This window comes from Protopterus annectens, chromosome 8.part1 (assembly GCF_019279795.1).
Source record: "Protopterus annectens isolate FY-2018-M chromosome 8.part1, PAN1.0, whole genome shotgun sequence".
In the NCBI taxonomy this organism is placed as follows: Eukaryota; Metazoa; Chordata; order Ceratodontiformes; family Protopteridae; genus Protopterus; species Protopterus annectens.
In genome coordinates, this window is record NC_056742.1 from 355872539 (window position 1) to 355886922 (window position 14384).

Genomic DNA, 14384 nt, shown 5'->3' on the forward strand with positions numbered 1-14384 from the left:
TGCCCCATCATCCCACCATAGCTATGGTAGTGCAATGGAACTTACATTAAAAAACATCTGCATGTTCCCTATACCCCTCCCATATCTGAGTTTCACATTTGGTGCATACTGTGTGGTCACTTCCCAACTTCCAAATTCAAGTTCATTTTTGGTTGTTCAGGTTCATCCCCCTCCCCACAAAAAAGTGTGACATCAAAGTTTGTTACCTAGTGCCAGCCTTCCCAGATACCGAGTTTATGTTTGGTGTTTATCTTTAAAGGATGCTACAGTGGTAAGCACTGGTGCCTTAAAACTCTGGGATCATTCCTAAACTTCTTTTACTGTCTTTGTGGTTTTCATGTTCTCCTTTTACCCATACGGGTTTCATTTAGGTACTCTTGTTTCTCTCCACCTCACAAAAATCTGCAGTTTGATTGGCCACTCTAAATCTCAGATGTATGTAGCTGTTTCCTCTATCATTATACTTGATGTATGATCAAGATTAAAAAAAAAAAAAAAAAAAAAAAACTTACGTCCACTTTGGCAACTTACAGACTAAGCAATTTGCTACCTGCATAAATCATTGTGTAAAAGTCATTATGGTGAAGTTACAGTACACATACATTTCTCTTTTAGTGTTGTATTGGCAAACATTTTACTGTAAAGCATGAAAATGCTTGCAACACTCTATAACGTAAGCAGTGCTTGTAAATGACAGTGCCTGTTTGTTAACTGGCATATAACTGACGTCTGTTAACACAAGCATGAATTACAACATTTAATTCGGGAAGAAAAAAATGTAACAGACATAAAAAACATGTTCTGCCAGATGTTTTTGAGGTTGCAGATAGATGTCCACACTCTGTAATGTTATATATATATACTACAGTTGCGAGGAAAGCTATTCTAAATGCTACACATTTTATATTCTTATTTGATCATCACAGCATTTCATCCTACACATAGCCTGTTTTGTCCTGTGCTTAGAAGCTGTTGTTTGAAATTAAATTTGCACATAGTCAGGGTAACCTTGGTATTTATTTGTGCTGTTATAGCAGAGGTACGTAACACTTAACTTGGCTATACCTTTGTTTCTATATACAATATTTTTGCTTAAGTTTCTATATGAATTATATCCAGCATTTAATGCTGGTCATTTTGATTAAAATGTAAATACATTTCTTTTTTTGTTTCTTTTATGGCTTTGAAGTGGATTGATGCATCTATCTTGCCATGTCCTAACAAGTGTATGAAACATACCTCTCAACCTGCAGATGCTGAAAATAGGAACAAAGGCCCTTGAAAAATAACATCCGGCTATAAAAATCTACACATCTTATTAGCATAAAATGTGAACAGCAAATAGCACATAACTTTTCCCACTTCCATTGGGAACGTGAGATAACTACTCAGAAACACATGTACACGACATCCTCTTGATCGACACGTATGTGTCAAACAACCATTTCAGAAAACGGCTGCATCATCAAATCGGTTGGCCATTTTGTTAAATCTGCCCTTTTCCCCACTGTAGTGCAATCAAGGAGTCAGTATATTTAGTTAGGAGGTGTGTGGGGGGCAATGATGGTCATTCAACACATACGTGTCAATCAAGAGGTTGTTGACATTCTGACCATTTGTGCTTATAATACAGACCCTTTAAAAACAGAGTGACAAAAATGATGGAAACAATATAAAGCACATTATCTAAGAAACAGTATAAAATGTATAGACTTTAATGAACTGCATTGCAGAATTGTACCTCACAAGGTAATTTATTTTTACTTAAAAAAAGGGGGTTGTTAGATGTGTGTGATCTTTCTTTCAGTCACTGTTGCCACAAGTATGTTGGTCATGTGGTGTGGTTTTTCTATGTACTAGACAGTTTCAAAAATTACATGTGATGTGTGGGCCTGAAAATGTGAATATTTCTCCAAAATAGGGACTTTCGAAAGTTCTACTACCAAAATAGAGACAATTTCTGCACTTTGACTTCTGAATGAAACTTATACAGAGCATGGTAATGACAAAGTAATGCCCCACAGTTATTGCAGAATGTCTTGACTGGTACTGAAAATATATTCTCTTTCTCTCTTCCAACTGTTGCACTGCTGGAACCGATTATTAGTGCAAGGCAATGGTCAGTACTGATGAATGCTTGCACTGTATTCATGTTCAAGTTCTGCTGGAAGTAATCACTAAAGTGATAGGTCATGCACTGGAAAAGCTGGTCATCATAACCCACCCAGAAGGATTGAACATGCTCAACAAATGTTTGCTGTTGAATCTTCCTGCACTGACTTCAAAATGACTGGACTTATTCTTGCCATCCCCAGCCCCACCACCATCAGCAATACAAGAAGCAGCAGGGATGTAGTTTTTCCTGTCCTACTCTGCACGAATACGATTGTCAAATGAAATACATGCTGATGGGAACATGAACTGGGTATATCATGGTCCTACAAACAGGCTTGCCCTGGGATGTTTCACAATTTAAAAATAGCTCAACTCTATGCTTGATTCCAAAACAGAACACTGTGCTTTCCAAACATGAAGGCTATTAGACAGTTGGCTTCAAAACTGAATTCTAAGATGCTCTGTGAATACCTTCCCCATTTCCTAAACTATGGACAATACAGGGAGTAAATGCTGCAGATTTATGCCTTCATTCCTTAACACAACAATACCAAATCCCTGCTTCTGTATCATTACCTCTTTACTACTGTCCAGACAGTAGCAACCAGAGCTCCTAAACTTTACAAATCAGACACTAGGTAGATAAGAGCAGGGCTTGTGAGGGAGGTGCTGAAATAGAGACTGCAGCTAACCTTGTCTTAGGGTTAATGATTTTCTCTTACACTGGGGTTGGGTTAAGCTAAATGAACCCTCCAAAACAAGCAAACAAAAAAAAAAACAGTAATGTGGGGTTACTCTCATCAGCAGCTCAGCTCAGAAACCACTTTATGGGGCTAGTTGTAGCTAGAACAGATGTCATAGTAGTGCTGCTTCACAATGTGTGTGTGTGTGTGTGTGTGTGTGTGTGTGTGTGTGTGTGTGTGTGTGCGTGTGCGTGTGCGTGTGTGTGTGTGGGGGGGTTGGTAGGTGGTTGTGGCAGTGAAACATCAAACACAACCTTTCTTATGGTATGGGGGAGTGCATGGTATGAAACCAAAGGAAACAAAGAGAAGCTAGTTAAAAATATTATTGGTCAATAAACAGTAACCAGTTTACTGCCTGTAGTATTGACATAAACTGGCAGCAGTGACTTAATATCAGTATAAATAAAAGGAAAAGAATGGCATTGAAGAGTGAGGATGCCTTACAGGGTCACAGTTTGGGTACCTACATCTGCAGATCCTTTACAGACTGTCTGTAGCTACATGGCAAGAGGGTTACTCTGTAGGATGTTACTGATCTGAGTTTGAAACATCCAGGAGAAAAAGAGGATTATTATGTTTTGCTTTTTACAATAACTGAATTCCCAAAACATCATGGCATGAACATAACACAGAAAACAGAGTTACTATTTACTTTCTAAGTATCCAGATAAAGCAGAATAATGAAATGCTTAACTTCATAAATTATAGCTCATGGTGCTTAAATGTTACTAGTAATTATACTTAGAAGTCTATAATCCATAAGCTAGACCACAGTCACAAGTGCCTGATGATGGACTTTAAATGAGGGTCCAGTACTTACCAGGCAACAGGAAGGGTGGATAAAAGAAGGAGCCAACTCTGTAGATCTGCCACCTCGCCATTTTTTAGTTGTTCTAATACTTTCAGAAGTATTTTTTTTTCAGAGGCTCTGCGTTTGATTTACACATCTCAACAGGAAACCATTGCATCTCTTTATATTCAGTTCCATTATACAAGTCACTATGTATTTGCCTTTATGGTTATATGCGTTGTAAACAGAAGTCAAAGAATGGGTGACTTGTATAATGAAACTGAATATAAAGAGATGCAATGGATCCTTAGACTGGGAGCTGACAAAGCCCCAGGATTAAATGATGCTGTCCCTTTAAAACCAGCTCTAGCAAAAAGGAGGGTAAACTATTGATTTTCATTGGCTGTGTTGTACTATATTAGATACTATGTTTTTACTAGTGTTTTATCATCTGATGAAGGGATTTACCCGAAAGCGCTTATGGTATTGCTTTCATTGTTTTAATGCAGTGAAGTTGCTTCATACACAGCGTGGTAGTCCTTGCTTATTTTTGGATTTACTATTTGGATATTTTAGCAGCACTTCCAGTGAAAGGAGTCCTTTACTTTTTGTTCTAAAACTGCTTTTACTGAAGAGATGGCTGATAATTTGGTCCTGGTGTTGGACAGTGTTTTGTGGATTACTTTCTGGTACCTTTAAGGAAGGCTTTGCATAACTTAAGAGATGCCAATAACAAATGATCCTTACCTAAATAGAAACTGGAGATTGCAGTTAGCTGTACTTTGATTGCACAGTAACTTGCTTCACTATGAAAAATGGAAGCCAGGAATTTTAAAACTGCTGGAATGGGCCTGAAAAGGGGTCTAAATTTCTCTCATTAGCCCAGACTGAGTATCGTTTCCATCTGCTCTTCTATATATTCCTTGAATAAACTTTGCGAGAAGTAAAGATGTGCAAAACCTGAGAATAAAGCCCGGGCTATATAACCACTGTTGGAAGTGGAGAAACCTGAGGGCTTGTATGTGTGGGTAAGGAAGCCCGGAAGGGTATGAGAGAAGATCCAGAAGGGGATCCAGAACTCAAGGATGGCATATCAAATAAAACCAAATAAATGGAAACCATACTTATTGAGGCCAGAATGGGGCAATGAGGAACACCTTGCTCCTCCATTGATGAGCTTTCTGTAAAAACTTTGGTATAAGAAGTGTGGAAGGACAGGCATAAAGGAGACCATGGGGACCAATTGTGGACCACTGCATCCATCAGTGACTCCTCCTCTGGGGAAATAAGGGAAAAAACTGCTGTATTTGGAACTGTGAATTGAGGAAAACAGGTCGTAGCATGGCTGTCCTCACTGGCGATAAATGTATTCTGTCACCGAAGGATCGAAAGACCACTCATGAAGCATTAAAAGAGATCTGCTCAGTTTGTCTGCTAAAACACTGTACTTCCCCAGAATGTGTGTTCCTAAAATAAGGCAGTTAGAAGAGATCACCTACTGCCATACTCTCATCGCTTCTCAACAAAGGGTAAGAGTGGGTTCCTCCCTACATGCTGATGTACCAAGACCACTGAAATGATATCTGTCTGAATTGCAATTGTCCCCTAAGGCAGAATGTCCCAAAATGCCTGCAGCGCTAGAAGAACTGCCCTCATCTCTAGGACACTGATGTGAAGGTTGGCTTCCAAGGGGGACAACATGCCTTAGACTGTGTTTCAGCTAATGCCCCCCACCCCAAATGGGAAGCATCGATGGTCACAGTGGCCTTGTGCGGTGGGAGAACAAACAAGTAGCCCTACGAAAGATCTGGTGGGTGGATACACCAGGATACATGGTACCGGCAGATCTTTGTGATTCAAATGGGAGATGACATGGGATGTCGATTCACAGACCACAGGACTGCCAAAGCTCACTGTAGTACTCTTATGTAAGATCTCACTAAGGTTAAAACAGTTACAGAGGCCACCGTTGACACCAAAAGCTAAAGAAGCAGCCTGGCTGGTGGTGACTGAAGAGTTTGTAGAATCTGCCCTTGAAGCTGTAATTTGGATAATGTGGACTGAGAAAGGCGAGCTACTTGAGAAACTGCATCCAGATGAGCTTCTATGAACTCCAGGATTCAAGTGGGATGGAGGTGAGATTTGTCATAGTTGACTTTGATGCCCAGGTGTTGACATAAATGGAGCAGGTTGTCCCTGGCCCGTGTTAGTAGATGTCTGGTGGGAGCCATGAGAAGCCAGTCACTGAGTTAAGGAATCACCCAGAATCCCAGAAATTTCAAGAGAGCTGCAACCACTGCCATGCATTTGAACAACTCTGGGGCCTATGGTGAGATCAAAAAGCAGGGGCTCTGCTGTGGAGAGGGAAGACCCAAGGGGGGAAAGTCAGAAGCAAAGGTATCTGTTGTGGATTTCCAAGGTGATTAGTTTGTGGTCGCTCTAACAAAGGAAAGGAGGAGCGGACTATTGGTGTAGAGCAACGGTCGCTCATGTTAGTAATAACCAGGTCAAGGATGTTGCTACCTCTAGTGGGGGTAAGAACGAGCTGGTCCAGGGTACTGGAATTAATGAACTCCAGGAAACTTTGGGCAAGTGTATTGGTACATGAGTAGTTTACCTAGTTAATGGAGGGGTAGTTAAGCTGCCTAGTAAGAGTGTTAGGTTGGACCCTAATATTCTCCAGGGTGCTTAGGAATGTTGGGCAACCATTCAGGGGTGCTGGAAAGGCTTCTTGGAAAATGGACCTCTGAAACCTTGGTTCTGCGGGTCCCCTCTAGCTCGTTGGTGATGTCTGCCATTAGAGTTCCCAACTTTGATCCAGGAGGATCCATCTCAATAAGAGTCCTGAGAAAATACTTGCAATTTCCAGACCTCAATCTTTCTACCCTCTTTCTGGTTTCTAGAGAAGGTCCTTTGAAGGGCAGAAAAACATATCCCTAGAGTAGATAGAATTCCCTACCCTATTCACTCCTGGAGACCATCTATAACGTTGCATCTAAACAAGGTAAATCCATCAAAATGTGCATTGATGAAAGATGTCTTGTAGGGCTCCACAAAGTCGCATAGGTGTGTCCAAGCATACCTCCCAAGGGTAATGCCTGAACTCACTGCTTTAGAAACATCTTCTGTAGTGTAAAAAATCAGATGTATAGATGCTTTTGACGGGTATTAAAGGTTGGCCAGTTGTGAAGACACTGTCTTCTTATCCTCAACTGACATGAGCCCTGAGAGATTTGGTGAGTTCCTTCATCAAATCCCTCTGAAACCTCGTGAAATGTGCCAAATAATTCAGCAACCACAGGGCAAAGGTCACTAAAGCAAAAATACAATACCCAAATATTCCAGTGCCCTAGACTCCCTGGTAAGGGGATGGACAGCCGGACTTTCTTCAGCAAGTTCCTTTTTGGTGGCTGCAGCAACCACCATGGCATCAACTGCGGGACCCCTGCTTTAATAGCACAATCCTTAAGTGCAACCAAGTACTTGTCCATTTTTTGGTTTAGAGTCTGTAGTATCTAGATCTTTCTGAGCCCAATGAAAAATGAGGTCAACCAATTCATCTGCCGGGGCAAACATCCAGGATGTAGCTGGGCCAGTTCCAAAAGCCTCAAGAAACATAGACTCCTCCTGGGATGGGGCTTTAGAAGACCAACCACCTTTCAGTCTCAAGTTTGAGAATTTCTCTGAATCACATGTCCTGAAGGGGTGATCTGAGGGACCCTTCTCCTTCATTAGTCAGTGTTTTCTGTTAAACACTCCTGTGGAGAATCAATGTGCTTCCTCTTGCACGTACTCTACAGGGGAGCTTCCTCATGGGGATGACCTGAAGAGGACCCGGAATTGAGTGGGGAATCCTGTAAAGGGAGTGTCTGGAGGCTAGAACTGGCTGCCCTGATGGGACAGAAAGAGCAGGCTCAGGACCCCAGGCAAGACAGCTGTGGAGGGGGAAGACCCAAGGGGGTAAGGATGTCCTGTGTCTCCAGTCATGGGAAGAGCTCTTTCAACTGTCGAACACAGATGCTGATGGGGAGCGGAGGACCACACCAGCAGGAGCCATAGCCACCTGCGTGGGGAAATTCAAGACGTCCCCATAACCCTGTCTTAAAGATGATTCTGGAGCTGAATTGTCAAATGCCGATGCCCTGATGGGAAGGAATGGCTCTGAAAATATTGGGAATCGAGCCCCCTACCCCTGGATCCGGTGCTGAAGTTATGGTAGTGAGATCCCTCTTGCTCCGAAAAGGTCAGCGCCGGCTAGTTCAGAGATGATGTCGGAGTCGATGAAGGGCAGTTCTTTGAATCTGGCCCAGGCAATCCAAGAATTCTCAGATCTGAAACCCTCTGAAGTGAATGGCATATCGGAATAGGAATCCAAAATAGTATACATGTGGATATCGGAATATGAGTTACAAAAGGTGTTTGGACTGATCCGATGGGGAGACTAGGCACGGCAGAACTCCCAAGTGAATCTGGGTCTTGAGAAATTTCCCCATCATCCTGTCCACATTAGCTTTAGACAGGCTCCTGGTAGACCTGAAACAAGAGGAGGAGGAAGATGGATGCATGGAAACTCTACATGGAGTTTCTTGTAGAAAAGGAGAGTGAAGTTTTGAAGAAACTAGCTTCGGCAAAAATCAGGGTTGTTTATGGACAAGGGACTTGTGCAGATCCAATACCGGATCCAAATTGGTGGATGGGTCTGAAACTTTTCAAATCTTTGGTGGCTGAGATGAAGGCACTTAGTGAGGGGAACTGTAAGGGGAGTGCTTCCTTGACTTTTCAGACTTTTCCTTCAGCTTGTCCTTGGGTTTATCACCTTTCTCCCTTAGAGGCTTTTCCTCAGGTTTAGCAGTGGAACAGGGGGCTCTAGACATTATAGAAGTAGAAGATGGCAGTAAACTTTTTAAAATAAGCTTGTTTCGGCATTCAACCAGATCTTTATGGTTGTAGCCTGAACAAATGTCACATTTGACAACAGTATGGGCAGCCCCAAGGCAATATACACATGCATTTGAGTTCAGAATTTTGTGCGCACAAGAGGATTTCTTAAACCCTGTAGATTTAACTGACATTTTGACTCTAACCGGAATAGATGGCTAACAGGACAAGTAAAGAAAGAGCACAGCAGGATACCAAAAATGGTACGAAAGAATCTCCCACTATCAGCAATGGTACCAAAAAGTACTCAAAAGAGTTAGGAAAATGAGAGGATAGATCTAGAAGAAGGCAACAACCACACACAAAGTAAAACTAAATAAAATAAAAATTTATTTTTTAATATATATCGCAGGCAGGGGAGAAAAAAAGAGACAAGTGAAAGAACCCTGTCAAGAAGGGTAGCTTAATCAAAAGTCAGATATGTCTTATAAAGATGCCTGAGCCAAGAGAAACCATGTCTGTTAGCAAAAGCAGCAAACAAAATCTGAAGTAATCTGGAGCTTTGGAGAGGATTATGGGTAAGAGAAGGGAGCTTGAGCTACAGATACAAAGTTTGTGAAGTGGTCAAAGTCAGATCCAAGGTCGGATCCGAAACCTAAAGGTTGAGGAACGGATGAAAAAGACATCAGATGTGTCCCTTGCTGTAAGAAAGTCCTTCTATACTGCACAGCTTATAAACAAAGGGACTGTGTCTAGATCTAGGGATGCCATTGTCCCCCTTTACTCAGCCCTTATTAGGCCAGTCATTGACTATAATGACCCCTTTGGCATGTATCTGTCCAGACACATGCAACAACTGGAACAACTGCAGGAATACCTTATTAAAAGGATACAAGGCCAAAAAACATGTCCTAAGTGCACCGACTCAAAGTCCTGTCACTATACTCGGCATCCTACAGACTGCTAAGAGGTAACCTGTGTCTTGCGTACAAGGCATTCTCCGACCCAGTACTGATTGATTTACTGCACATCAGCAAGTCAAATGGCATCAGAAATACTCATAAAAATTCAGTCTATGGATATAAACCTCTTCTGCAACATCAACAGAATGGTTTCGTGGGACAGGCATATCTCGCACTGGATACCAATGCTCTGGAACAGACTTCCCATCCACAGAAAAAAGTTCATCCCTGTCCACATTCAACTGCAACTTAGATCTATGGAGGGGGTAACAGAAAATTTACCACAAGATTGTCCCCTGTACTATTAATGGGCAGAAGCAACCCCTAAATGCTTTATCCCATGCAAGGGTCCCCTCAAATTATTTACTGTAAGAACCCACTTATTCTAATTATGGGTAATATATAATTACTTACCAGTGGGATGGATAAGGCCAATCTATAGTCAAATGGGATAGGTTATTTTGAGCACAAAAAAGGAAATTGGATAGGCTTAAAATGGCCTGCACCGGCAGCTAGCCTAGTACTTGCCTATGAACCTATGAAAGGTGAAATAAGCAAATAATATAAAAAGATGTGTGTTCTGAAGCTAATAAAGGCAATAATGCAGAACCATGGAGGCTGTTAAATATGAAACAGAATTTAGTTACTTAAATTAGCCAGCTGTGCATATAATGCTTAAGAACAAACATACCTTGGAATATATAATTATGTTCTTAAAAATTCTATGTATGTATTTACTTCAAATATTTCAATTAACCTTGCTTGGAAAAGTCTGCAGTTGGACTCTCTCAGCACAAAATTCTAAAAGTGATATTTGCCTTCACCAAAATGAGACTGACTAAATTCTTTTACACCATATCCACAAAAAAAAACTAACATCACTAGTCATAGATCAGAATCAAATGACAGGTAAAAAAACAAATGTAAGCAGTATCAGAGCATCTAAACATACCACATGTACACCATAGTTTTACAGAAACACAAATTCAAATGTAAGTCAGCAATGGAAAACAGTAGAAGAAATTAACACAGGACTGAGACACAGACAAATGCACAGTTTCATTAGCACTTTGACAGTGTACAGCTTTACTTGCACCTCACTCAGGCTAGGGAATTGGAGTATGAAAATAAAATGCATTAAAAATATGAAATAAAAATGCATAAAACAATATGAAGACCATAGAGAATTTATTAATAATCCTGTCTGGAGGCTGCTGAAGTCTGAGATGCATCTGGTTCAAAGTGACCTGTTAAGCCCTGAAGGACATCAATACGGTAAGGACCTCACAGTATCAGCTTTGACATTTTGATAAACTTTGATGAGAATTAAAATTCAGATTTGAGAATGTTTCGGTACTCATACTAAGGACAGGGTATCATGGACCTTGTATTCCTTTGACAGCAGTAGTACATTACTGGTGCGGCTATTGTTTTTTTATTTTAATAAGTAAATTTTACCTGGGAGTTGGCTCTGTTGCTGGGGCAGTACGGTGCATTGTCATTGGTCTTGTAAAGTATACAAGGCAACCTATGCAGGTATAAAAACATAGCTATTAGTTATTTACTTTATTAACCAGGTCAGTGTGGTGATTACAAGTGACATTTTCAGACATTAACTTTTGTTAACTACATTGCACACATAAAACATTATAACAGCGTACATATTTCAACTACAGAAATAATTCTTCTTAACCATTATAACCCCATCATACTTATAACATGATCTCAAAAAAGCATAAACTTGGATGCTCACATTAACTCATCCAAAACCAGGCTGACACCACTGACATGCTGATACTTTTTTTAACACTTCATGGAGGGATGGACAGGAGAAACAATACTAAATAATTTGCTAAAAAGTAGATTATTTAGACTGTCTATTTCTGTTCTCTGGCAAATGTGATTAACTAAACCTTAACAATGAAGTTCATATCAGAGTTATTTATATGTTCACAGAAACTACATTTTGTATATGCGTGCATAACAAACTTCTGCTTAATTTTAGGGAAATCATAATTCGGGAAGTCTTTTACGATGTTTTTGTTAGCAGCACGTCTTCTATTTTTTACTTAATTTTAGATATGTACATGCAATATTCTACCTGTTTCACAATCTTGTTCTGTAGACAAACCATCTTCCTTGACCAGGATAAATTCATACTAAGTAATAATTTAAAGTCAGTATTTAAAATAAAAAAGCCGAGCCATTATTCCACAGATACTACGAGGGGGCATCACTCTGATCCATACTCTTACCTAACAGTAAATCTGCACAGCCTGACTCAAGTGATTATGTTAACATAGTTTCCAAAAAAATAAGAATCATAGAACAGTGTACTGATCATCTGCTCTGCATCAGCAAATATTGAGGCTATAGGCACCTTGGCTGACTAAGTGACCACCATGCTCTCTTACCAAGTCTGGGACCTTGAATCATCCTGGAAATTCATGACTGTAAAGAAAGAACTCATAACATTTCAGCAGACGGAGCTATAAGTTTGGTATAGGTGACAGCAGCCCTGTAAACTATTCAGCAATTCTGTATTGTACTCTGGCTCCATTAAGGTGTCACAGAATGAAAGCTAGCTTTCAGACTTGGCTTAAATACTAACTCAAAGAAGCTTTGACAAAAGAAGGCTCTGTATGGCATGTGTCTCACAGCTGAAATCTGTAACCCAGGCTGATAAAGACTGCAAATGTAACTATTTTTCCAAGCTACAAGACTCCTCAGTATAGGGCTTCCAAGATGGCTGCAAACTGAAGGCTAAAGAGAAAGTGCATAAAATTCATCTACTTTTGTAAAAGTCAGTTACTGGCTAGTAATTACTCAGAATACTAGCAAAGAACTTTAAACAGAGTAAGCAAAAATCAACTGGAAAAGAAAAAAAAAAACTTTGGCTGGTAAGACTCTTGCAGCTATTCAACAGAATGCAATTCAAGTTTCTTTCAGTGTTGGTACAGGGGATGGATTCCAATAATTGAGAGGAAAAATAAATGCACTCAGAAATGTCTAATAATTAAAAACACTTATGGAATATACAAAGTCAAATGACAAAAATACAGAAACATAGAGGCTGCTTTACTTAGCTATTCAGATGAGCTGATAAAACTACAGAAATCACAGAATGAAATGAAGAAAAGACTTGCTTGGCTGAACATAAAGCTTCTCAAAAATAATTCTTTAAAAATATTATTAGATAACACAACAGGAAAGGAAAACCTGGGATTTTTTTTTTTTTTTTGATGTAGCAGATAAAAAAATAATACAATGAATTAATTTTATGAAAGTATATAAAGAAACTGCCTTGGTGTTTCCTAGCAGTTGTTAAATGGGAGGGACAGTCCATAAGAAGGCAGCAGAGACCTATAATAGTAAAGATGCAATCACAACAGCAGAAAGATCTGTTCCTGATAAAACTGTGACAGAATGGAACAGTACTAAAAACTCTGACAGCAGTGTGTTTGAAAAATAATGATTACTCACTGTACACTAGATAGAAGAGAAGTAACTTTATACTGGCATTCCGGGAAATTTGACAGGCACGTGTGAGATTTATGCTGCTTTATTTAGATTTCTTCAGAATACCTTCCTCAGCTGATCCAAGACATTTTGAATGCAGGACAAACTACGAAGGAAATAAAGTTTAATCAGCAAAATGTTAGCTTGAAAAACTGAAGGGGACCATGTTCCCTATTTCTTCTGACAACAAAGCTCATGGGGTGAGACTACCAGTGAAACCTTTTCCATTGCTTCAAAACTAAATGTTTAAATGACAGAAAATGTGCAGATCTGTCTAGAAGAAACAGAAGTACTCTGGATATGAACCAGACACTGGTGTTGGGAGATGGAGATGATCAGGAATAAGACCCATAACAATGTAAAATTAATGAATAAATAGGAGAACAATAAAGCATAAAGTCCATTAGGATAAGACATAGAAAATGTGGTTCTGTAAGAAGAACAGATCGAGAGAGTGGAAGTTTGTTGCGAGTAAACTGCAAAAAGTACAGTTTTGTACCTACCATAAATGTCAATGTTCGAGTGTTCACCCTGCTGCAGTCATCACACTTGGGTTATCCTGCCGTCAGGCGGTCCCGCAGTCGGCCTGAATTCCAAAGTCTTGGTCCAGCGTTGGTTGCTGTCGCTTCTTCCCTGACATCAGTGCACCAGGAGTATATAAGAGGCATCCAACGCCATTTTCTTCAGTTTTTCTTGCCCCAGATGTCAGGTGCCCCCAATAGGTAGGCAATATATATATATATATATATATATATATATATATATATATATATATATATATATATATATACACATAGAGCTAGATAAAAATAAAACAAACCTTTAGGCACAAGCAAATACACTACAGAGGTTGTGTAGGATAGAGTGGTATACATAAGTTCAGCTAGTACAGAGGGGATGGAGGGAAGGTAACCTAGACTGCAGCAGGGTGAACACTCGAACATCTACATTTATGGTAGGTACAAAACTGTACTATGTTCATTGTGTTACATTGCTGCAGTCATCACACTTGGGTTGAATCCCAAAGCTAAGGATGGGGGGTGGAGTTAAACAGGGTTAGAAGAAGCTAGTAGGTCCTGCAAAACTGCAGTGGCAAAACCAACTCTAGTCTTAGAATATAGAGGTAAGTGATGGTGTTTGGTGAAGGTGTGCACTGAACTCCAAGTTGCAGCTTCCAGAATATCTGTGGTTGGAACTCCCCTGAGAAAGGCTGCTGATGTAGCTGTAGCCCTGGTGGAGTGGGACCTAATGTTAGCAGGTACCGGTTTCCCATGATGCGTGTAGCAGAAACGTATGCAATGTCCTATCCATTTAGAAATGGTCTGTTTTGAGAGAGCTTTTCCTTGTGATCCTGTAAGCATAGGCTACAAAGAGCTG

At 40.1% G+C, this 14384-nt stretch overlaps 1 protein-coding gene across 1 annotated transcript in view; it reads right to left on the minus strand.

Annotated features, from left to right (window-relative positions):
• Window positions 1-14384, minus strand: part of WDR59 (WD repeat domain 59) — a 1485413-nt gene that overhangs the window by 680872 nt on the left and 790157 nt on the right. The window contains exon 16 of the mRNA XM_044081604.1: window positions 10947-11016. Coding sequence (XP_043937539.1) covers window positions 10947-11016 — 70 coding nt within the window. The remainder of the gene's footprint in view (window positions 1-10946; window positions 11017-14384) is intronic.